The sequence below is a fragment of the Vidua macroura genome, chromosome 8 (genome assembly GCF_024509145.1).
Source record: "Vidua macroura isolate BioBank_ID:100142 chromosome 8, ASM2450914v1, whole genome shotgun sequence".
Taxonomy (NCBI): domain Eukaryota; kingdom Metazoa; phylum Chordata; class Aves; order Passeriformes; family Viduidae; genus Vidua; species Vidua macroura.
The window spans coordinates 7,494,227-7,516,767 of NC_071578.1; the positions used below are offsets into that span (position 1 = coordinate 7,494,227).

Genomic DNA, 22,541 nt, shown 5'->3' on the forward strand with positions numbered 1-22,541 from the left:
TAGGCTGCATGTTGAAAATACTCACTGATTAGTCAAATTATATAAGAAACTGAAACCACCTTAATTAGATTTATTTGTAAACAAGCTAAATGTCTCCTTAGTGGCAAGAGAAGCCAGCAGCACAACTTATTAATATATACTACAATTACCTAAAAGTCTACAAATCTCTACTACAGGATTTCACTGTGTTTTGGTAAGTCACTCTACCTTCCAGCAGCCATACTTTGTGTAAAATGACAGCTGCTTATGTCAGTGCACACCTTCCAATTATTTACTCAAATAAATGACAAATAATGGCCAATATTTCCTTCATACTTATTAAAAGTGCCTGAAATCAAAACTTATTTAATGCATCATAGATATTACTCATTAGAAAACATTATTTGTTAGAGAAACCAACATAGATTTTATTAGAAATTCAAAATTTTTGATATCATCCTACCTTGTCAGAAGCAGAGGATGGTCTAATATCTATGACAACTCATGGGGAAACGCAGTAATTTATCAGCAAAATGACTGAAAGATCTACTGTGTGCTTTTCTGCAGAAATAACTATGAAATAACATTGACTTGAAAAAAAAAATCCAAGTAATACCACAAATATATCAAATGGATGATCACCACAGCAGTAAATCTGCAGGCAATAACAATTTACTCCAGCAGATGCAGCACAGTAAGATGCTGCTGTTCAGAGTCTTAGCATGACCAGACATGAAGTGTTTGTTTACAGTAGTGTCTACCTTATCTTGCCTAAAGAAATAATCTGTCCCCATTTCCAAAAGAAAAATGCCCAGAAATTAGGTAAAGAGGAAAAAAATTTGTTTTACTTCTCAACTAATACATAGATTATCTGAAATCATTGTCAGCAGCACATTAGAAGAAACTCTTCAAAAGTGATTTACATTTTAGTGAAAAAAAAATTGCCTAAAGGAGGTTCAGAATATGAAGATAGCCTAAATGATTTAGCTTTTAGTATATACTGGGAAGTAAAAAGCAACCAAGTCTGGAAATAGCTCAGATGTCTGGAAAAAAGAAATGAAAGGAATAAAAAACACAGTAACACTGAGGGCACTGAGAGCCAAGAAGCTCAGCAATGAGTATCTATTGATCTATGATGCTACTTGGATTTTTTTTTATGATTGTGGTATTGAAAAAAATTATGGTGGTATCACAAAATAGCTAATATTCTCAAACTCTCTGGATAGGGTGCTTCTGTAGCTTTCTGGCTCTGCTCTTAACAGCCTGTGCTATGTGCTGCGGCTGGCAAGGGGTTCTTGGGGATTTTTCTCTCCTTTTCCCTTCCCCTGTCTCACCAGTGACTTCACCAGAGCTGCACTGGACTGTTCCCCTCTTGGGATCCAGAGGGTCACTGCCTTCTAGACTTCCCTTGCCCCCTCCAGGACAGAAATTTTAGACTGCTCTTGTTCTCCCCAGGAGGGAGTGAGGGGTGTCCTGCCTCCAGCTTCACCTTCCTTGTAAGGGCTCACCCAGAGTTCATCACCTCCAATTTATAAAATGGAAATCATTACAGAAGCAGATGAAGATGCAGATCAGGACTAGCATGGGTTAAATATCATTAATACCATGGCACAACAGGAGTGAGTATTGCTTGGTGCATTCAGAATTGGGATAACATCCCAATTAACATCCTGTCAGTATCATTGGGAAGGCAGTGGTCGGTATGATACAGGAAAGAAGAGGACAAGGGAAAAACAAAGTCTGCTTTCTTTTGTGTTAAGTTTAAACCAACAATAAAACATTAAAGGGTTGTAATAAAGCCAACATGACAGAATGGATAATAAAATGAGACGTTCATGTAAAAGGTGGCCTGAGGAGGTAAAAACTGATAAATAACATTGTTTAAATGGGTAAGAACAAAGGCTATTGCCAATGCCTAAAAACCTACTCAGACAGGGAAGAGGAGGAATACGATGCAGATTAAAGTTTTTTGAAGGAGTTAATATGGAGATACTGCCATTTTGTTGTCAAAACATTAAGAAAGATAGACTGATTGATGGAGACTCCAAAACTGAGGTTCAACTCTCACCAATAGTGTTTTCAGAATTTTATTTTACTCTGTTGCAAATTGCTGCTAACTGAAAATAGACCCAAATATTATCAGTTGTATTGTATCTAAACTAGGCAACCATTTTAAGTACAGTATTTATAGTCTTGGGTTTTTTTTTTTATCTTTTCTGAACACTGGGTGAAAAGTGCCTTACTATTGCAAACTAAACCCTCTCCAGTTAAACAGCTGCTATGGATATTTACAAATAAATGTAAAATATAGCTGTTAACCAAAAGCATTACCATGTGCAGCCACATGAATACTGCCACATACCAAGGCATCAGCATTAAAGTAGAGCTCCAGTTGTACAAAACCACCACCACCACCACATGAGGCAGGTGACCTCAATGAACAGAGCTTTACTGTGCAGCTGAGTGGGAGACTTGCAGCAGTGTCTGGAAGAGTTCAGTGACATTACACAGTGCCAAAGGGCCCACAGATCAATGTGGTGTCACTGGAAGTGTCGGAGTTATTCCAACGTCAATAGAAGTGTAACAACAATGTCCAAAGTGTCAGCGAGTAACACATGATGCCAATAAAAGTGTGAGGAGAGGGAATGCAATGCACCATCATCAAAATTGGAACCCCTGGTATATCAGTGCAAGATCTCAGCAGAGCATTTTGAAGTTACCGTATATTCTCATTTTTTCCCCAAAAGATCTCTGGCTTTCAGCCTCCCAACGGGCATCAGATACGAAAAAAATGTAGTTTAATTATGCTAAATTAATACAACACAATGAAGTTTACAGCTATTTCACACTATTCTGTTCTTAAGCATCGCATCCTGGAAATGTGTGACCTGGGTTGCCCTCAGTCCAAAAGAGCAGAATACAAAGAACAGAATGGCAACGAAAACTTCTAGTGTCCTTTCACAAAGAAGCTTAATATAGCCCCTTTATTTTTACAGAATATATACCAAAGGACAATCAATACTTGAATCACATTCATTTAATTCTCAGCACAATGCTTTTTTTTGGGTATAGATCAGTATAACATAATTCCAAGGAAATCTTGAATGGACTTCATTCTGTGTATAACTATGTATTAATTAAGAAAAAAACCACTATGGATGCTGAATTCTAAACAATTGCTAGAAAATGCTTGGCTAGGAAAAAAAGAAGGTAATAAACACTGTAGAATATAATTAAAATATTTTAGGATCTACCTCTTTTAGTGCTAAATAAAAGACACGAGAAAGAAAATGTAGCAATTAAGTTGTGGTGTTTACTTCTAAAGTTTAATTAAATAATCAGTATGTACAAAATTAGAGTGTGGATGCCTCGTCGTCCACTCACTGCCTCCATTCAAAAAGAAAACAGAAAAAAATTTTCCCAGATACCAACGCAGAGACAATGAAATCACATTGGAAAAAAAAATTAACTTTTTTAACAGTGTAACGTGTCCTCAGCTTGGGGAGCTGGAAAGGTCTTCTGTTCCAAGATAAGAGGAGACAGAAGTAAGGTGGTTTTGCAGAAGAATGCAGGGGGTTTAGTATTGGGTCAAAAAATAACACAGATATGTCATTTTTATTCACCACCTATTCCAAATATTTAAATTGTGACAGTAAGAACAATTGGGATGACTTCCTGTCCAATAGCAGGACAGAGCACCTCACTTTGGTAAGTACTCAAGAGCTGAATCTTTTTTTTTCTGGTATGATTTTGTTTTTCACATCACTCATTCTCCATGAACCTTGGAGCTTTGATAGATTGTATTTAACCTTCCACTTAGATTGGTTATTGAGGAAAGCAAGAGAAGCTTTGAATTTAAGAATTGGCAGCAATGAAGAATAAAATCTTGAAAGATTTCAGAGCTAACAAACCTTGTTCCCATGTACCACCATAAATAGGCTGAAGTAGTAACTGTAAACACAATATTGTAAATAAAGTTAAAGGAGTAGAGGAGCAGAAGATCACCTTCCAAAATCTGAACCTAGATTAGATATTCATTATTATCCACATATTGTAATTTTCCCTCTATTTTCAGGTGAAACTTCTAGAATCCATTTCATGCATTATTACACCATTCCAATATTATATTGCTTTACATATTACTATTTCTTTTCCAATGTACTGCAATTGCAATAAAAGAATGCAGCAATGTAGCCATCTCCTACAAACAAAACCATGCAGTACAGCCTGTATGCTTTAAACCTCTGTGTATAAAACAACACTGAATTTTCACTCTAAGCTGTTTTAGTTAGGTTGTTTGTTGTAATCTCTGTTAATTAAGATAGATGTTAACTAGATGGCACTGTGTACTTGAAGGACTGAGCATGACATTTGCTGCTGACTCCTGCCCAAGTCCTGCATTCCTTCAGCTCACATCCATCACAACAGGACTGCCAGGTGAGGAACCTCCAGTGGTTTTAGGTACAGCTTATGTCATGAGATTAAAACTCTGCACCTTGGAAATGACAAAACACACGTAGCTGAGACTTGTCAGCTCCAGGTAGTCAGATGCTGCTTGGTTTCAGAAGCAGATGCAGATGAGACTGGCAATATAAATATGCAAATCACAATGGTCCCTTGTCAGCACCACTGTTCCTACCTCTAATGGCCCTCGTAGAAAGTCTGTTTGCTCAGCTCCTACTTCCAGTGCTACATCGACAGAAGCAAAGGGGCGGCTGGCCATCTGCTGTCGCTCCCGCATAAGTTGCTGATGAGGAAAAAATGATGTTTTAACAAAACATTAAAAAATGTACCAGATATCAGTCTGCCCTACTATATCTCCCATTAAAATATAAGAATGCAAACAACATGCACACAGTCACTTCTGTGATATCAAAGTGAGAAAGTTATACTAAATCATAATCATCATCATCTATATTTACTCGAAAAACAGGCACAGAAGGTTAGGATGCCTACAAACGGCCTTTTTGCTTGAACTCTGACAAACTTTCCAAATGATAGCTTCCGTAACTGACTGTTCTCTCTAAATAACTGCTATTTGTGTAAGTTACAAGCAAATATAGGCACTGGTTGGTAAAAATAGTTGAAGTCTAATTCCACTGATAATGCATGCATTAGAACACCTGCCAAAAACAAGCCCACTTGGCCTTCGACTTTTCATATTTCACAACTAAGCCAAATGGAGTTAATAGTGTCAGGACTCAATTTTATGCAGGATCTTTTCTGCAGTTACTTTCATATGAAGAATAATATGCCAGGATTGGGAACTCTGCACCAGTATATTAGAATACAATCAGCTACACTCACAGGGTTTGTATAATCCCTTCCAATCATACCAGTATGCACAGAAGTCCCAAGCAAAACCACAAAGTTAACTCATATTTCCTCCTCAGTCTGCAATTATAATGCTTATTAAACCATGATGAATAAAAATGATGACCAGCAGTAGATATTACAGATCTCACTCCACTGGTTCAGTGCAACTAATGAAAGCATTATTAAATATTTAAGGTGAATGAGTCGTGCAACTCAAGTGGTATGCTCCTTCAGCTGAGCAGGATGTCACAGAATCTTGAAGAGACAAAACACTTGCAAAAATGATTTATTAGAAAAGATCTGTTTCATTTTCCTAATGTTTTTCTCACAGTTATCTCTGGAAAGCTTAAAACATTAGAAAGTGGTGCTTGAATGTAAATGACACTAGCACTGTGACATACTGCTAATAAAAGCCTTTGAAATAATAAAAGGTATGCAAGCAAATATTTGCTGGCAGCTTACTAATAAACACTGTTGATTTAAGATCTGTTACAAAGCAACAAACTCGTTTTGTAGTGCTTCTTATGCATTTTGCCTCAACTTGCATTTTAAGATTGTCCATAGAAATTTAAAGATGCACTTGTAATGTTAAAATCAGACCAGAATCTCACAGTGCACGGCCAGTACATTCCCAAGGCCTGGATTTTATAGCCAAGCAGTGTGTTTGCCAGCATCTCCTGCACAAACGGGCTCCCAGTATATCACACCAAGAGGGCAATCAATATGTCTGTGGGCAACACTGCATGTTTTATATTGAGAATAAATAAAAGCCAAGTATGAATATCTAGATGGTTAAGAATTATGTTTTTAACCCTTTACTTCAACATTAAACCGGTGGTCTGTGTCTAGTATTTACATCAGCATTGATTTGCATCAGTACAATTTACTAATAGATTTTACAGCTGGAAGGAACTACTATGACCCTCCAGTCCTACCAACAACTTAAGAAAGATCACAAAAACTTAAAGTATAAAATAATGAGTCACTGCATCCTAAAATTACTACATGCACCTCTTTTTCCTCTTAAAATAGCAAAAATTGAAGAAGAGTGTAATTAGAACAGTCCTGCCACATGGAACTCATTACAGTATTCTAAGTCTGCAGAGCTATTGGCAAGTGCTTACTGTTTAATGGGAAACCAAACACTGTTTTAAACAAATAGAATTGCTTGGGGAAGATGCTTAAATGAGCAGAACAACCTATGCTCCAAATGCACATACTACTATTTAAAAGATTTATTTAATGCAGATTATAAAGAAATGTATATTTGATATGTTCTCTGGTTTTTAAGGCCAGTAGGTTTCTCCTCCTCTTCTCCTGGTCAGGCATTCAGCAGAACCTTTTCATTCACAAGAGAGTCACTGTAATTTTGATAGTCTGGCATTTGAAAAGAGTGCTACAAAGATTCTTAATTAGCTCTGTAAACAAGAATGAAAACTTTCAAATGTTTGGTTGCCCATAAAGCGCTGCTGATTTTGGCAGCTGAGCAAGCTGAGCACTTGCACATCAAAATGTTTTACTCAAAACACTGCTGCTTTCCCTTCATCATTTTAAAGCTCTCTGCAAGGTGCAGGACAGAAAAAACAAGATGCAATGAGGAGAAATACAGGAAGCTATTATGATGTTTAAAATCAGTTTGGTGTCTGGAAAAGTTCACTGCCTCCCACCATCTGCAACTGTCCCTGTACCAGTACTGGGACAAAGTTCTGGAGCTTCCAGTTATGGGGAATTCCTACCTCACCCCTATGGCAAGGAACATGGAAACTCTCTGAACATGCGTTTCATGAGAAGAGTGAAAAAGCTCTTCCTTACCCTCTCAACAAAGAGATAAACCAAACAAAATCCCTCCACAGATTTCATCACAACTGAGGCAGAATAAACAGGGGATAGTGGAAAGTGAAACTACAATGCTGTTGCTTTTATATACTCAAGTCCTAAAAATATACTGAATTTTATAAAATCACAGAAAAAACCCCAAACCCACACTTCTCCAGTAATTAGGGATATTCACTTGGAGACATCAGATAAACAGATAGCATTAACATGTAATATCTGAATATTTTATCACAAATTTAATCTATAGCATTTGGAATGCAGACATATCTCTAAATATTCACTTTAAAGTATGGGCAAATAAAAATATCATTTTCTCAGCATAAGTCTGAGAAATTCAATGAGCATTTATATGACTGAGCAGACAACCAATTTCAAGTTCTACCATAATTTTAAATCTCATTAAGTACAAGATTATTGACAAGATTATTTTTTTTTTAGGTATTGCTATTATTTTGCAGCAATTCCAAGGTATTAATATTTATCATATTGAGGAGTCTTTCATCTAAAATATAGAATCATAGCGGTCTTCAGTGAGGAACAATAAGATGCTAGGACACTATAAATTAGGTCAATTTCTCACTCAACACCCATATAATTTTAAAACATTTCTTCTAAACCCAATCATTTTGCCATAATTATTTCCCTGTCATGAAAATATACATTTCACTGGATTCTGCATAAACATGTAGACAGCTTAGCCTGTAGATTATGATAATTTTGAGTTTTGGTGTTCTAGTGAAATAAGAATTTTGAAATGGGACATGCTTTTGCATCTAGAAGTTTATCTCAAGAAAGCAGTTGCCTAGGAATGCAATTCAATTTTACCACTGATCAAAATATTCTCATGGGGGATACCACTCCTCTGATCAATGCAGTTTGGAGTAAATTAAAATGTTCCATGGCATCTTGTGTGTGCTATAATAAGGAAATTTATTCTTTGCTGTTCTTATTTAAGTAGAAATGTTTTGATATTTTTTGCTCTTGGTTGAGAACATCACTTTCAAAATATTTTAATGCCCATATTGTATTCATGTACAATAAAACATTCAATGCCAAATACATATTACAGTGAGTTAACATTAACAGAATACAGTATTTCAGCAAACTCAGGCTAACATGTTTCAAGTGTTATATTTTAGGAAAGGTTACCATTTTGCTTCTTTTTTGTTTCTTTTGTTCTTTAAGACTTGCTCTCTCATGTGGAATTGGATACTGCTCTTCTGACTAGCATTGCTTTTCTACGCTGCTCACCTTCCAGCATAACTGCCCTGGAAAAGCCCTAATTGGAAAAAATCTAATAAACTGCATGAGTTGTTAGGAACTAGGAGAGGTGAGCTTTCTCTTTGTTATACAGTAGCAGACATTCTTGACAGACTGATAGATTAGGAGAGCTGAAAAGGATGAGGCCATTTTAGTGCTGTAACAGGATGAACAGAGGAATCCTTTCAAACATATTTCTGTTGGGCAACCTCTGCTTGTCCTGTAGCCCACGGGCAACCAAAGACACCCAGAGTGTGCCATAAAGGGTGCCCTGACCAGTGTGCATGCCCAGAGTCACGGGGCAGCTGGACACTGAGGTAGGAGTAAGAGGGGGCAATCAGAAAAAAAAAAAATGTTCAGGAGACTTCTGACTGCCAAGCAGAGCCAGGAATTCTTGGTACACTGTTCCAGAAATAAGGGTATGGCAGGTGGAAAAATGTCTATTATTTTAACAGGAACAACTGCCTAAGTTTTCTAGTTTTTCTTCCTTCACATCTTAGATGGGTCTGGTTTTCTTCCTAGATGACATCACTATCAGCGTGGTACCTGGATTTGTGTGACTTTGTCAAGGTGAGTATTGAAAACCAAGAAAATGGTAATTCTGCAACTCTCTGAAAACTGCTGTCTAGTTCAGTGCTGCACAACCCTCATAGTGACAAGGATTTTTCAAATGTCTAATTTGAAATTCTTGTTCTGCTTATTCATCCTGCAGCTCTGACTTGTCTGCAGTTACAACTTGGTCACCTCCTTTGCTGCTTCTGTACTGTCAACTGCTGATGTGAGTAACATCCAAAGGCTACAACAGAAGCATTAACAATGCCATGCATTAAATCTGAGTTTTATAGGGAAAATATTTGCAAGGAGAAAAAATCTCAAAACCTCACAGAGAGTTGCACTGACGAATTTCTGATCACACTGCATTTGACAAGCTTCAAGGCTTAAAAATATTAAGACTGTAAATGGATAGCCCTGCAAAACCAGAGCCTCTCTAAACAATGCAATTCACCCATTCACTGAATATTCTGGAAGATTCTTACTGCCACATCCAATCAACAGAAGTAACTTACATGGACTTACACACATCTGCGTGGATCACCGATATTTTAGTTAGAAACACAATTTAATTATCTTCCTAAATCTTAAGTTCTCATTTTCAAACTGAATTATACATAGTGATATTTTAATGAAGCCCTGATTATTCACTTTAAGTTGCACAAGACAAAGCTTGACTTCTCTGTAAATTTTCTCATTGTAACTCTTGGTGCTGAAAATCTCTTCAGATTAAATTGGCTACTTATATGGCTGGAAAAGAGAGCAATTTCTCATTTACATGTTGAATAAACTATTTGACTTAATTTCCAAATCAGCTGCTTTCACTGGAAAGGCAGATCACAGTCATTAAACTTTTTTGTTGGGTTTTAGGTGAAATAAGCTCACTATCCCATGACTGCATGAAGTACAGTGATTTTAAGAGATGGATAAAAGCTGGCATAGGAAACCAAGCAGCAGGAATGGCCATGGTTCTGACAGCAGTCTGACAATCTGAATTTGGTCATTCCCTCCATCATGAACTTCCTAAACAATCATTTCCTTCCGCCTCATTTCCCACCGTGCTAAGTGGAAAGTTCCCTGACACAAGAGGGCATTCAGGTAGGCAATGAGATATTACAATGATGGACATAGTATAACGTGCTATTTGCACTGCAAAATAGAGTCTGTGGAAACTTCCTGAGATACCAGGGCCTATTCCATATCACTTTCTTGTAAAATTGCCTGAAGAAAGGTGCTCTCAGGCGTGTGCAAAGATCTGTCATGGGGAAAAAAATGAGAGGAGTTATACTTTTTGTCCTAGCTTTATACTGAATAAAATGAAGGGCTATTTAAACTAGACATAGTCCAGCAAACAACAGCTAAGACATACTTAAAATACAGTGTACACATCCCCAAAAAAATAACAGTTCCAAAAGGTCAAGTTTTTATGTATCCCTTTTGGAAACCAAATACCAGTCGCCTGCAATTTCCCTTGAACAAATCAAAAATGAGAAAAAAAGATGAGCCCTGAAAAGGTCATTTTTTTGCTAGATCCAAGGAACAGATATTTAATGTATTGCACATTAGCAAGCAAAGAGCAAAATGTGAATCTGCTGTGACTTCAGCTTTTGGAACTTTGTGATACTGGAATAGAATTCTCATCTCTAGAACACTGAAAGGGGCACCCTGGGTGATGCTCATTTGGCAGTAGGGGGGATCATGTTACAACAAGGTTGTGTTTGATCCTTCTTATTTTTTCCCTAAAGAATATTTTGGCATGGAGAGATTTTTTGGGTGCTAAGAATCAATAATAAACTCAAAATTAAATTTCCTGCTTTAAAATTTAAGAAGTGCTAAACAAGAGCTAATCCTATCACTTTCACTTGGATCACAGTGAATCCATGTTGCACATTTACACAGATCTGTAACCACAAACATTTTAAAGGTTCCTAAAGATGTACTTAAGTCTTTCAGTAGGTTTTACTAATCCTAGAATTGTGCTCTTATCCCTAATCAAATGGGTTTAAAAAAATCCTTTCAGCAAACTGTTGAATATTTTGCTGTTAGCTATCACAGCCATTTTCAGTCAACGGAACATTTCTAAAAATGCTTTTTCTGCAAAGTAATTCTGTGTACAGAGAAAAGAGCCAGGTCAACTAATTGTAGATGCTGAAAGGTTTTCACAGAAAACATTCTGTATTTGCTTAAGGACAGTTGTTTTTAAGTGAACATATTAAAATATGTCTTAAAATTATTTCAGAATATGAAAGAGTCAAGTATTGTATGGTGCTTGGAACTCTGTTATCTACAATGGTGCTACATAAATAATGCTTTTAAAATGTTTTCTAAAGAACTACTTAAAAACATAACTACCATTTTTATGAGTGAAATAGCCACAGTGTGAAACTTCTTTAAAATAACAAAATCTCAGCACTTTCTATCAACGTTTTTAAGCAATGGCCTTTTGACATGAGGCACCATGAATATTATCCATCATTATCATAACTGTTAAAAAACAGCTTTAGTTACTTATCTTAAATAACAGATGACAAGCTGGTAATTCCTAGCTCTTCCTAAAGTAATTCAAATTGCTTTAAAGATAGCAATCTGATAAAGGAAACTCAGTTTAAGTGGCACCCCATGAGAGCACTTGGTCCACCCCTGTGCCTTGGTCCTACACAGGGGCAGTGCAATCATGATTCTTCTGGCAGAGGTATGCTTTTTAAAAAGGCCACAGTTGTTCCACAGTCCCTCCAGAAGTCCAGAACACTTAAATTAAATCTCCATGCTGAAATTTAAGCCAATTGTTTCTTGTACTGTCTGCAGTGGAGACCATTCTCTGTCTACAAGTGAGGAGAAATCTCCCCCAAAACTCTTGTGTGCTTTACAGGAGTTCTTTATAAATCTGAAGTTTCCCTTCAACCTTCTCAACTGTAAACAAATGTGAGTATGTAAATGTTATCTCACCACTCCTGCTCCCATCTTCAGTGCTCCCTCCTGTCTTAAATCAATACCAGAATCAGACTCCAGCAGAAGCCCACCTGATGCGTCTTTCCCTTCCTACAATGAACAACTTATATCCAACAACTTCAAGAATACACTTTGACATTCGCTTCCTGTTTGTCTAAAAGGTCTGCTAATCTGTTGTATCAAGAAATTGGGTTTGGCTTGATGTGGCAAGCACATTTTTCTCTCTCTCTCTCAGGATTTTTCATAGAGGTGCACAGAGAGAAAGAAAGAGAAAACAATTTCTATTTCTGGTCCTTGTTTTTCCTATGTGGGATGTGTTTGGAGAATTGTTTACCTGGGGTGATTGTTTGACTGGATTCTGGTGAGGATTGTTTGAGCCTGGTGGCCAATCAGATCCACCTGTGTCTGGACTCTCGAGAACAGGGTCACAAGTTGTGAGTTAGTTAGATATGGTAGTTAGAAAAAGTAGGTATGTAGTTTTAGTATCTTCCTTTATATAGAATATTAACGTATTATAGCATAGTTAAAATAAAGAAATCATTCAGCCTTCTGAACTGGAGTTGGACATCATTATTTCTTCCCACTGGGTTCACCTGCATTTTACAATAGCTTGACACAACTTGTGCTTGAAAAAAAAAAACATTAAATGTCTCACTTCTTCACTTTTTTCTACATTCCTATGGATCATGTGAAAATTGTTTATCTCAATACTTTCCTAAGAATTCATGATATATTGGCTGGTGCCTAATTGCCCTGCTCTTCCTTTGCCCTCTTCTTTACTTAGATGGGAATTCTCTCTGATTGCACTTGAAATCTTGGAACCCTGACAGGCTCTGGAATCATGTATGTGCTTAGCCAATTCTCTACATATTCTAAAATAAATTTAACCAGGTTTTGGTATCTGAAAATATTTAGCAAGTATTCTCCTACACAAGCATTTTTCTACTTTACTGGTTGATATCGTAACTGATTTTCACTGTAGGTATTTAAGAACCTTTTTAAAGAGGCCCTAACTAAAGCACTTTTAAAAAGAGACTATTCCCTAGAACAGAGAAAGTCAGAAAAAAAGCAATGTACATACTATTACTTTAAAGAGAAGCTAAAGTGCAGGACATGTATATCTTAATTTGCAAACAATGTCAATGCAGTTTTTAACCTACATGACAAAAAAAGGGTAGACACTGGATTTGTTTCTTTTGTGAAGTGATGTGAAAAGTTGCAGTCCAAATTATAATGACTGAATTGGAACTAGGCCAATTTATAAAAAGCTGAAGTGTCTGAAGCGTACCTGGATGCTAGGCCCCATAGTCACTTCAGGTGATCAAAATATTCAGATTTTCTTTCCAGATGACATTGAAATCAAGGCTTATATTTATTTTTCTTCATTTTTAATGAAATTGTGACACATACAAAAGCTTTAAAAGAAGAGAAATAATAATCTTGAGTAGGAAAACTGGGCTGTACTCCAACAAAGGTGAAGTTTGCCTTTATTATTACCTCTAATTCTTTAAAACCATCTTTGAGATGGTTATTTGAGATTACTGATAAAGTGACAGTGTAAATTGAACTTTTTAGGTGCAGCACCACTGACAAACACAGAACTATCCTAAAGTGATCCTTTAGAAGTTCCTTAAAGCATAAATTATTTCACCATTAAGGACATTATACTGGCGATGTACCCATGACCGACTGATGCCTTTAAATGCTTTCAAGTTTTAATCTTTAGAGTATTTAGCTGAATAACCATCATTGTCCCTGTCTTGCAAAGAGGACCAAAAATAGGTACCTTGACCAGCGTTCCTGCCTGTTTCAGGATGGAAATGCCCTCACCCACATGAATCCCCAGTGTAAGGAGATGAATGGTCAAGCTACAGTACCTGGTGCTACTGTCGTGGGTGAGTAAAGGCCTCCTATAAAAGCCTTGCAAATTTTGACCCTGTGTTACAAGGGCCCTTTTCATTAAAAATGAGCCTCATTTTTAGCTCAACCACTGCATCCAATAGAAGTTTTAATACCCAGTATTTTTCACATCAGCCATTCAATTACAAATCATTAGTAAAGACAGAGTTTTGATTTTAAGTTACAGCCAAGATCAGAAAAAAGTCTGGTCACTCCAAATGTACAGAAATTCCTTATAACAAATCCCATCCACTTGGCATTTTCAGTGAGAAGGGGTTTGAAACTAGGATACCCATCTGAAATCTGGGTGCTAGCCAAAGAAATATTTCAAACTTCACTGATTTGCTCACCACAAGTGAGCATTCAGGTACAAGTGGTACATTCAGGTCAGCAAGAATTTGGCACACACCGCTGGGGGGAATGGCATGTGGCCAGAGCCAGCTCATGTTGTGCCGGGGAGCAACAGGTTCTGAAACTGATGCAGTTTGATCAGTTTGATCATTCTTACTCTGTTTGATCAGAGTAAGAATGTGAATTAAAGCAGCTCTCCTTTGTTCCTTTTGCTTCTGTTTGAAACAACTGATTTAGCAGTTGTGAGATGTTACGCTTCTAATGGGGGTTACTCAAGAATACTTGAACAGTAAAAATTGATGGAAAAGCTTTCCACTCCTGCTAGAGAACTAAGAAATCAAGGCCACTGAGCATCCCTTACCTTTGAAAGAAACCAAGGAACCAAGACAGTTTGCTTTGAGTTCAAATATCTTGAACAGGAAAGTACAAAAATCAAGAAAGTGCTGACAGCAGAAAGTCTGAAGCGTGTAACATTTCTATGGAGAATTATTTTAAGAGTTGAATCGCTACCTAGAAAGCTAAAGGGACGAGAATCTGTCTAATCTCCTAAAATATTTCAGCTATATCAGAAATAAAGGGTTTTCAAGCATTAACTACACCAAAAAGTTTAAAATTCAGTTCTGAAATACTAAGCACAACAGTAATTCCAAGAGACTACCTTGGCAATATCTGTAGCAGCAGAAGTCAGGTTGCTATTCTATTAATCTTAATAGTTTTGTGCACAAACCAGCAGCAAACAAGGAAATCTGACTTTCCCAGTATACTGTTCCTACACGGGATTGCACCAGTCTGTGTGCGTGCATACTCTACAGATTAGAAAGAAATACTGTGAAGAAGTTAATCCCTCACTGCTGCTACACTGAGACTTTCAATATAAAAGTGACAGAGTGTAAATCAAAGCACCCTGGCATTTTGAGCTCCAGTCAGAATGTTTCAAGAGAGAGAAGTGGGACGATTTAGAGTTCATCAATTATATCACATCAAATTAGCCTCTATCACAGGCTTGGCTTGACAGCTTTCATCTATTTTAATTTACAACAGAGAGGACAGCCAAGTACAGAATTGTGACAATGACACAGTCAGGGGGAAGCACAGCACTTCTGTGTCACAGGAATGGAAGGCTTGTCTGAACAGCCACTTCAGCTGGGTCAAACACTCCAGCTACATTTAGTTTCTTTCATTTGCTTTGATCCAACAACCCTCATCCTCATTGAAGGAAGCGATGTACTCAACATATTTTTAGCAGTTCTGCAGTCACTGTCCTACAGACTCTGTTCTGTATACATCCACCTTACACAGTGATTTACCTTTGCAGTTAAATCCTTAAAATAGATGAGGAGACTCGTGGAATGCTACTGTAACTGTATGTGGTTAGGATAGGCTAGCTACCTTAAAGTAAAATCACAATCAGTAAATCGTTAGAATTTCCCTTCCAACTGACAGACTTTAAATTTGAATTTGCCATGGTTATTCGGAGACACTGACAGTGCAATAACTTAAATCAGAGTGAAGCACAGGAAAGCACTGAAGGACCTTACACAGATGTAACTTCACAAAACATATTAAGAATTCATCCCTTTACTATGGATATGATCACAAGCACTGTGCATCATTTAAATTGTGGTTTAAAGGCTTAGATGGATTCAAACAGAAAATGGGTCTCGTGTTAGCACTGCATAGTGGGGAATTTGCACAACAAAGATGAAAAATCAGCTTTACTGTTTCTACCCATACTAAATCCTAAGAAAGAAACAAAAAGAACAAGAAGACACTTTTCCACATAGCATTCAGTTTCCCTCTTCTAAAACCCCTTGCTTTTTTTAACACAGGAAAATGAATGTAGGAATTTTAAAACTCATATATTGCAATGATTAGCTCACCAGAATAAGCAGGGACTTCCAAAAGTACATTTCCACACAGTCTCTGTGCATATGAAATTTCATGCATATCTCTTTTACCTGCTTTCCTCTAATATGGCCCATTTCCAAATTAAATACTGCAAGCTTTAGGCAAGTCAAGGTCATCTTCCCCATTCCTTTACTTCCTCCCCAAGCTTGACTTTACTGGTAGGATTTTAAGTAGTGAACTACTAATAGGATTTTTATGGCAGTCTTAAAGGGCTTTTTTAAATAACTGTATCAGATTAAAATGCTTAGGGACAAATAAATTATCAGAATTTCTGACTGCTGCTTTTTAGAAACTCTTACATGATATCAGGAGTGATTAGCTGGAGCAAAAACTTAAGACAATTTTGTCTTTTACCTGGAATCTTAATTGGCTCCTTTTTTATATGCAGTCTTGTACAGTTTGTATAAAGAGTGAATAAATACAACAAAATATATTCATGACATTCCTCTTACAAAACTGAAAGCATCAGACATTTTTATATTCTGCAACAGTATGCCACTTTCTGCATAGGAATCCTTTACCTGCATTAGAGAGAGCCCTGAATTTTTCAACAATGTGGACTTCTTTTCTGCTATTGTTTCCAGCTGGATTGGTTGAAAATGTCAGGGAACCTGCTATGTGTTAATAGTTTTTTTCATATGGGCATCTGCTAAATGCTTTCAAATCTACACCACCATAATATGTGAGACAGCTGGAATTTCATTAATTGAAAATTATTTACCAAGAAAAAAAAATCAGTAACATTCTTAATTGTGAGACAAAAGGAAACAAAGATGTTATCTATGAGTTAAATGTGCCACACATCTCAATGATTTTCCTCAGCAGACTTATATTTATAACAGTGCATGCAAAGTAAGGACTTGCCCTCAGGAGCTCCTTAAAAAGAGCATGACAATGATGATTTGGCTAATTAATTTTCCCTACTTATTTGGAATGGAGGGAAGTATTCTAAAATGTAATGCTCAAACCCTTCAACATGAATTTTGATTTTCTCAGTTGGGGTTGTGGTGGTTGGTTGATTATTAACAGGCAAAAAGATATTTCTTGATTATGTGAACTTTGTAATTTAAATAGATATGTTTTAACCAACAAATATGAATTCAAGATGATTTTTTTCCTCTGCAGGGAAACATTTATATTCTCTCTCCCATTTAACTGAGGACCAGCAAACTTTCTCTATATTTATCTGGGTAAGGATCCCATTCAATATTAGCTCTAGCATGGTCCAAAATACCAAATGACAGCAGGGAAGCCTGGGACACTGCAGAGGAGGCAGCTCCTTTCTGTGAAGCAAAGATCAGGCTCCTGTCAGGGAAGGTGACCTGAAAGACCACAAGGTGTGAAGTACAAGAGCAGTGCTGGGATGTGATGACCTGAAAGGATTCTCAGATCCTTCCCTGCTACACATAAATGGAGGTGGGCTACAGAAGCCATTGAAGGTACTACAGGAAAAAATTCTGGATAATGCCCCCATTGCAGTCTCCCTGCACCTGTGGAGAACTTTCTCCACCAGTGCTCAATGCTTAAGACAAACTGTTCAGATTTGGCACTGGAGATCTTGTGCACTGCTAATAGGTCCCAAACCCTCAGCTAAGGCCATCAGGAGAAGAGAAGGATACTTTTCCTCACCAGGTTAGGAGGGGTTTGGAGCTTCTCACAGAGTAGGAAATCTTGCTTTATGCCCACACTTCATACCAGTGTGGAAAATCCAGTTTATATAGAGGCAGGCAGCTTGTCAGTGCCAGGATGCAGGTCTGAAAGACCAGCATCAGCTGTGATTTTTCTTATGTGCAACCCTAACATTTGTATTAGGAGAAGGCAACATGAAAATCCAGCATCAAAGACACCCTGATGACAGGCTAAGGGAGACTGAACTGTCCCACTCAGTGGGTTATTAAACTGTGTTACCAAATTAAAAATATACACAGACACAGATTACTTTAACCACATCTTGTCCTTCATTTCCTATATGGCCATTTTTGAGGATCAGTCCACAGGAGCTACTTTTATCTGGGTAAGTAGCTCCAAAGAGGTCCCTAAAAATAATTCAAATATTTTTGGTGATTGATTATATTATTTTTTTCAAACTTCTACCTGGTTCAAAATGCAAAGAATCATATCATCCCCAAAGATAATTTCTTCAACATTTTATGAATACTCAGAGGAAAGTGTTCTAATATTTTTGTTTTATGAAAATTTATATTTTTACAATGAAGCTACAATTGCCAACATCTATGATTCAAATACAAAAATCCATATAAGAACGCCTAAATGGCTGTTTGACATTTACTGCTTTGTCTGTGCTCAAACACAAAAGGTGGGCAAACAGCACTAATAAATTTGGTTTCAGACAGGAATACTCTTGCACCTACAAAGTATTGATTATAAGAATACAGCCTCATTAGAAAATTATTACATTTTTAAAGACAATTTGAGTATTTGCCTTGTTTTCTAATTTATCAGCATTTTGATTGCCTTCCATTTGAATTCTGATGAATGAGTCTTATGATTTCAACAGTAAGAGTTTGCTTGCAGTTATATTTCACTGGCCTTTAAAATAACATGCTTTCATTGCTGTCCTACAGGCAAAAGTAATTTCTGAGTTTCTCAGTTTTTGATGGAGGGAAATTTTGACCTAATTTTCTGAAACTTTAAAGGCAAAAGATGTCAACAACTCTTAAACATGTTTTTTTAAATGCAAGTGCAATAAAAGGTGCTTCAATAAAAATCAATATATGAGAATTGTGGTTTATCAAATGATTTTCTTTGCAATTGGCACATGTCACATCCAAAAATCCTCCCTTAGGCCGCACCAACATTTTAGATATACTGTGAATATACCAGTTAAAACAATTTGGGACTATTTATGTTTTTATCTATTACATCAGTTGGTATCAGAGTCCAAATTTCTAAAATATACACTTTAAATTGTCTTCTTGTCTGTCATATCTCTTCCTATGCTGATAATAGGAAGGTCCCTTTTTGAAAACCCACTATTTCTGACAATCAGTTTACACATGCTCCAGCATGGTTTTAAAAATATGTTTTTACTTTAAAAACGCTGGCTTGATTACAAAAGTACAGGTTATATGGTTTAGTACTCAGAAATTAATGATTTGCACCTGAATTAGTCCAGAGAAAAGAGAGCAAAGTCATTGGAATTCACAGATGCTGAAACACAGCTTGAGCTACTTACTCCTCTTTTCTTCATTTATATTCAATGAATCAAGGCTTACTGCAGCTGAGTATCTCAATTATTATTATTATTAAGTCCCTGCATTCTAAACCACTTACATACCCAGCAGAGATCAGGTCCTTCCCTAATCAGGTCCTTCATGGTTTTCAGAAAACAGGAAACACGGCGTGACCCGCACTGAGAATAAGAGTTGACACCACTCAGACTGACATGGTCCAAGTTATGCTAAACCAGGATGGCATCCATACCTTGTCAATGAAAAATCCCCCTTGTTTACTTCTCATTTAATGAGAAATTCTGCTTTGTTTTTCTGATACATTTAAAGTTCTGTGTCTGAAAATATTTTCGCCTTCAGTCATGCATGGACAACATGGAGACAAGTGGATTTTATTCTACAGTTTGATTCCTTCTCTTGAGCATTAAGGCAACAAAATATTTAACTAGTTAGAGGGATTTGCATAAAGGAACACTCTGCAGTATTTAGGAGTGAACAAAACACAGTTAAATCTCATAGAATAAAAATGCTTCCTTTACATTTTCATGTATTTACCTGTATTGCATATATAAATAGCTTGATATGGAGTAACTAAAATATGTAAAAATTCCTTGTACTCAATCTAATGTAAAATGTATATTGAATACAGTTATTTAAGCAGCCACACCAGCACATGTAATAATTATACCAGCATTTACTGCAACTACAAGCAAGGAAAGGATGGCAGGATACTGGCATTTTCTTTCCCACAGCGTACAGTGGGTTGTTTCAGATACTGAGCAAGCTTGAACATATAAAACATGACTTTTTTTAGCAAGTCAAAGTAAGGCTTACACAGAATGAAAGAAAATAATTTACATACATATAGGTGTCCGAAATTTCATGGATTCTATTTAATTCCAATGCATATTAGACTTTCACAGCTGAGTGAAGAGGACTTTCTAATACAGCTGGAAAGTGAACTGAAGAATCATGTTGGCTGCAGACTGCTGGACAAGTCAAGAGACCTGTAAGCCAGTTTCCTCTTCTGAAAAAAGTGTTGAAATACACAAGAGAGCTACCTGGAATTGCAGCACCTTCTGAACATTTCAGGGATCAATGTTCACCTGGCCCAAAGCAAAATAATTCAATTTTTTGGCCACTCTTTGGAAAGTTTCCCTGAAATATCTCATTTCTCATGCAAAGCTGACATTTAGATAAAGTAGTATTTTTGAAAAATATGCTATTTAGCTTTAGTAACAAATAAGGAGAAACATTTAGTGTAAGGATCATTGCCATAATTTCAAGGATTTTACTAATTCTATACATAGCTTGAAGTCATTCAGAAATGTTTCTGATCCTACTGTACATCAAAGAATTACATGAATCTTTATGCAGAGAATAAGCAAAACTGAATTGTGTGAAGTAAAACACAGCCATGATGAGAGATGACACACAATTTACTGAATTTACTCTGGGATTTTTTTGCTAATCTTGTATTTCCAGACAATATTTTGACCCTTCAACATACAAAACGCAGTTTGGTAGTTGTGACTCTGCTGCACAAAGCAGCTCTTTCGTTTTTCTCTCCTGAGGCTCTCCTTGTCCAGAAGCAAACTCATTTCACATCGCCTCAGCTACCACGGCAAACTCACCAGCAGTGCAGAGGAATCAAGCTGTGATGTGTCATGAAGCAAAAACAGAGGCTGGATCTGCAGTTTACTATATGCAAAAAGGACTTCTAACACCACTTCACCTGGACATAAGCTATATTTACCTTTCAAAGAGTAAACCTCTATCTACCACCCTAATGTGGGCCATCCATTTCAGCTGCATTTCTCAAAGAAGATTGATTTCAGAGAAATGCCATCAATGATAATACTATATATAAACACACACATGTGGCTCAATACAGCATGCTTTTTTAACAGTTTCATACAATTTTGAATAAAAGGCCCAATTTTTTAGCCACATTAACTAACCACAAACTCCTCAAACAATGGGGCATTACTTGTGAGCATATTGCTATTTCTGCTAAAAAACCCCAAGGCTATATGATGAAAAGCTTTGCAGACATCAACCAGATTTAGGATATGTGAAAGCCTCCTTAAATATCTGGATTTCCACAGAGGTGGTTTTGGAGGGCTGTGCTTTAGCTTGGTGCTGCAGACAATTGTACCAGGGCACAGAGCTTGGCTGTTGTTTCCTAATGCAGAGTGACACGGTACATTATTTGCCACATCAGGAAAAGCAGAAACTATGCCCTAAGGCAGAACATCCTGAGTCATAATTATTCAATTACCATGTTTAAGATCATCCACTGTTGTGTGAACACTGTGAAAACGAGGCATAATGAAGTGGGTTACACCAGGTCTGACATTTCACCCTTCTGTCTGATCATGCTCATGTTGGGGATTTAATTCAGTTCTTTTGTATAGTTCTGTGAGGCTTATTTTTATCTCCATTTTAACGTTAAACTAGAAAACATTTCTGGTTATATGCTATGGAAGTATTTCATGCAACATTAAAAAAATATTTACAATCTGTCCTAAGAGCACACTTAAAATATTTTAAAATATTTCAAATCTAGGGAGCTAGAGAAATAGAAGAATTATTAATTCATTATTATTATCAATGAAAACTGCACATACTGATCTGTACAATATTGCACATTTTTATTACAACACACTACTGTGAATGCAATCATTGGGGAATGCTATGAAGAAGAGAAATTATAGAAAAATTAATAAGAAAAGCCCAACACAACAAAAAAATATCATAACCATGAGAATGTTTCTGCAAAACAAAAGCAATAAAAAAATGAATGGAAAATGTTTACAAGGTTATTTCTCAGCTGCCCAGTACTATAACAGCTGATTTAAAACATATTTAATATTGCAACAGGATCCATGGGTAGCAAGGCCTCAGCTAACAGCCCTGCTGGAGCAGACTGCAGGAAGAAACCCAAACACAGCTCTGCAGCCACGGGGAACTCGAGGGGCAGCAGCCCTTCCCTCCGTCCCTCGAGCTGTCCCTCCTCCCCTCCCTTCCATGCAGATACCAGAGGAACTTGGGCTTCTGCCATGATGTCTCCTCCCAGTCTCTTCTCCCTCAGAAGGGGTAGATTTGGGATGGTTTTGCTCTTTCCTTCAGAAATGGTGTAAGAACACCTCTTCCTGCACTCCTTCACACCTCCACCCTCTGACAGTGCCCTCACCGCCACGATGCAGAGGCAGCAGGGGTAGAATCACACAATCACAGAATATCCCAAGTTCAGAGAGACCAACAAAGATCCTTGAGTCTGACTCCTGACCCTGCACA

General features: G+C 37.0%; 1 protein-coding gene across 3 annotated transcripts in view; it reads right to left on the reverse strand.

The window, feature by feature from the left end:
- ATRNL1 (attractin like 1) overlaps positions 1-22,541 on the reverse strand; it is a 434,071-nt gene that overhangs the window by 112,890 nt on the left and 298,640 nt on the right. For 2 of the 3 annotated variants that reach the window (XM_053983741.1, XM_053983739.1), the window contains exon 27: positions 4,619-4,726. The exons of the other annotated variant lie outside the window; for it this stretch is intronic. In XM_053983741.1, the coding sequence (XP_053839716.1) occupies positions 4,619-4,726 (108 nt within the window). The remainder of the gene's footprint in view (positions 1-4,618; positions 4,727-22,541) is intronic. 3 annotated transcript variants of the gene reach the window in all.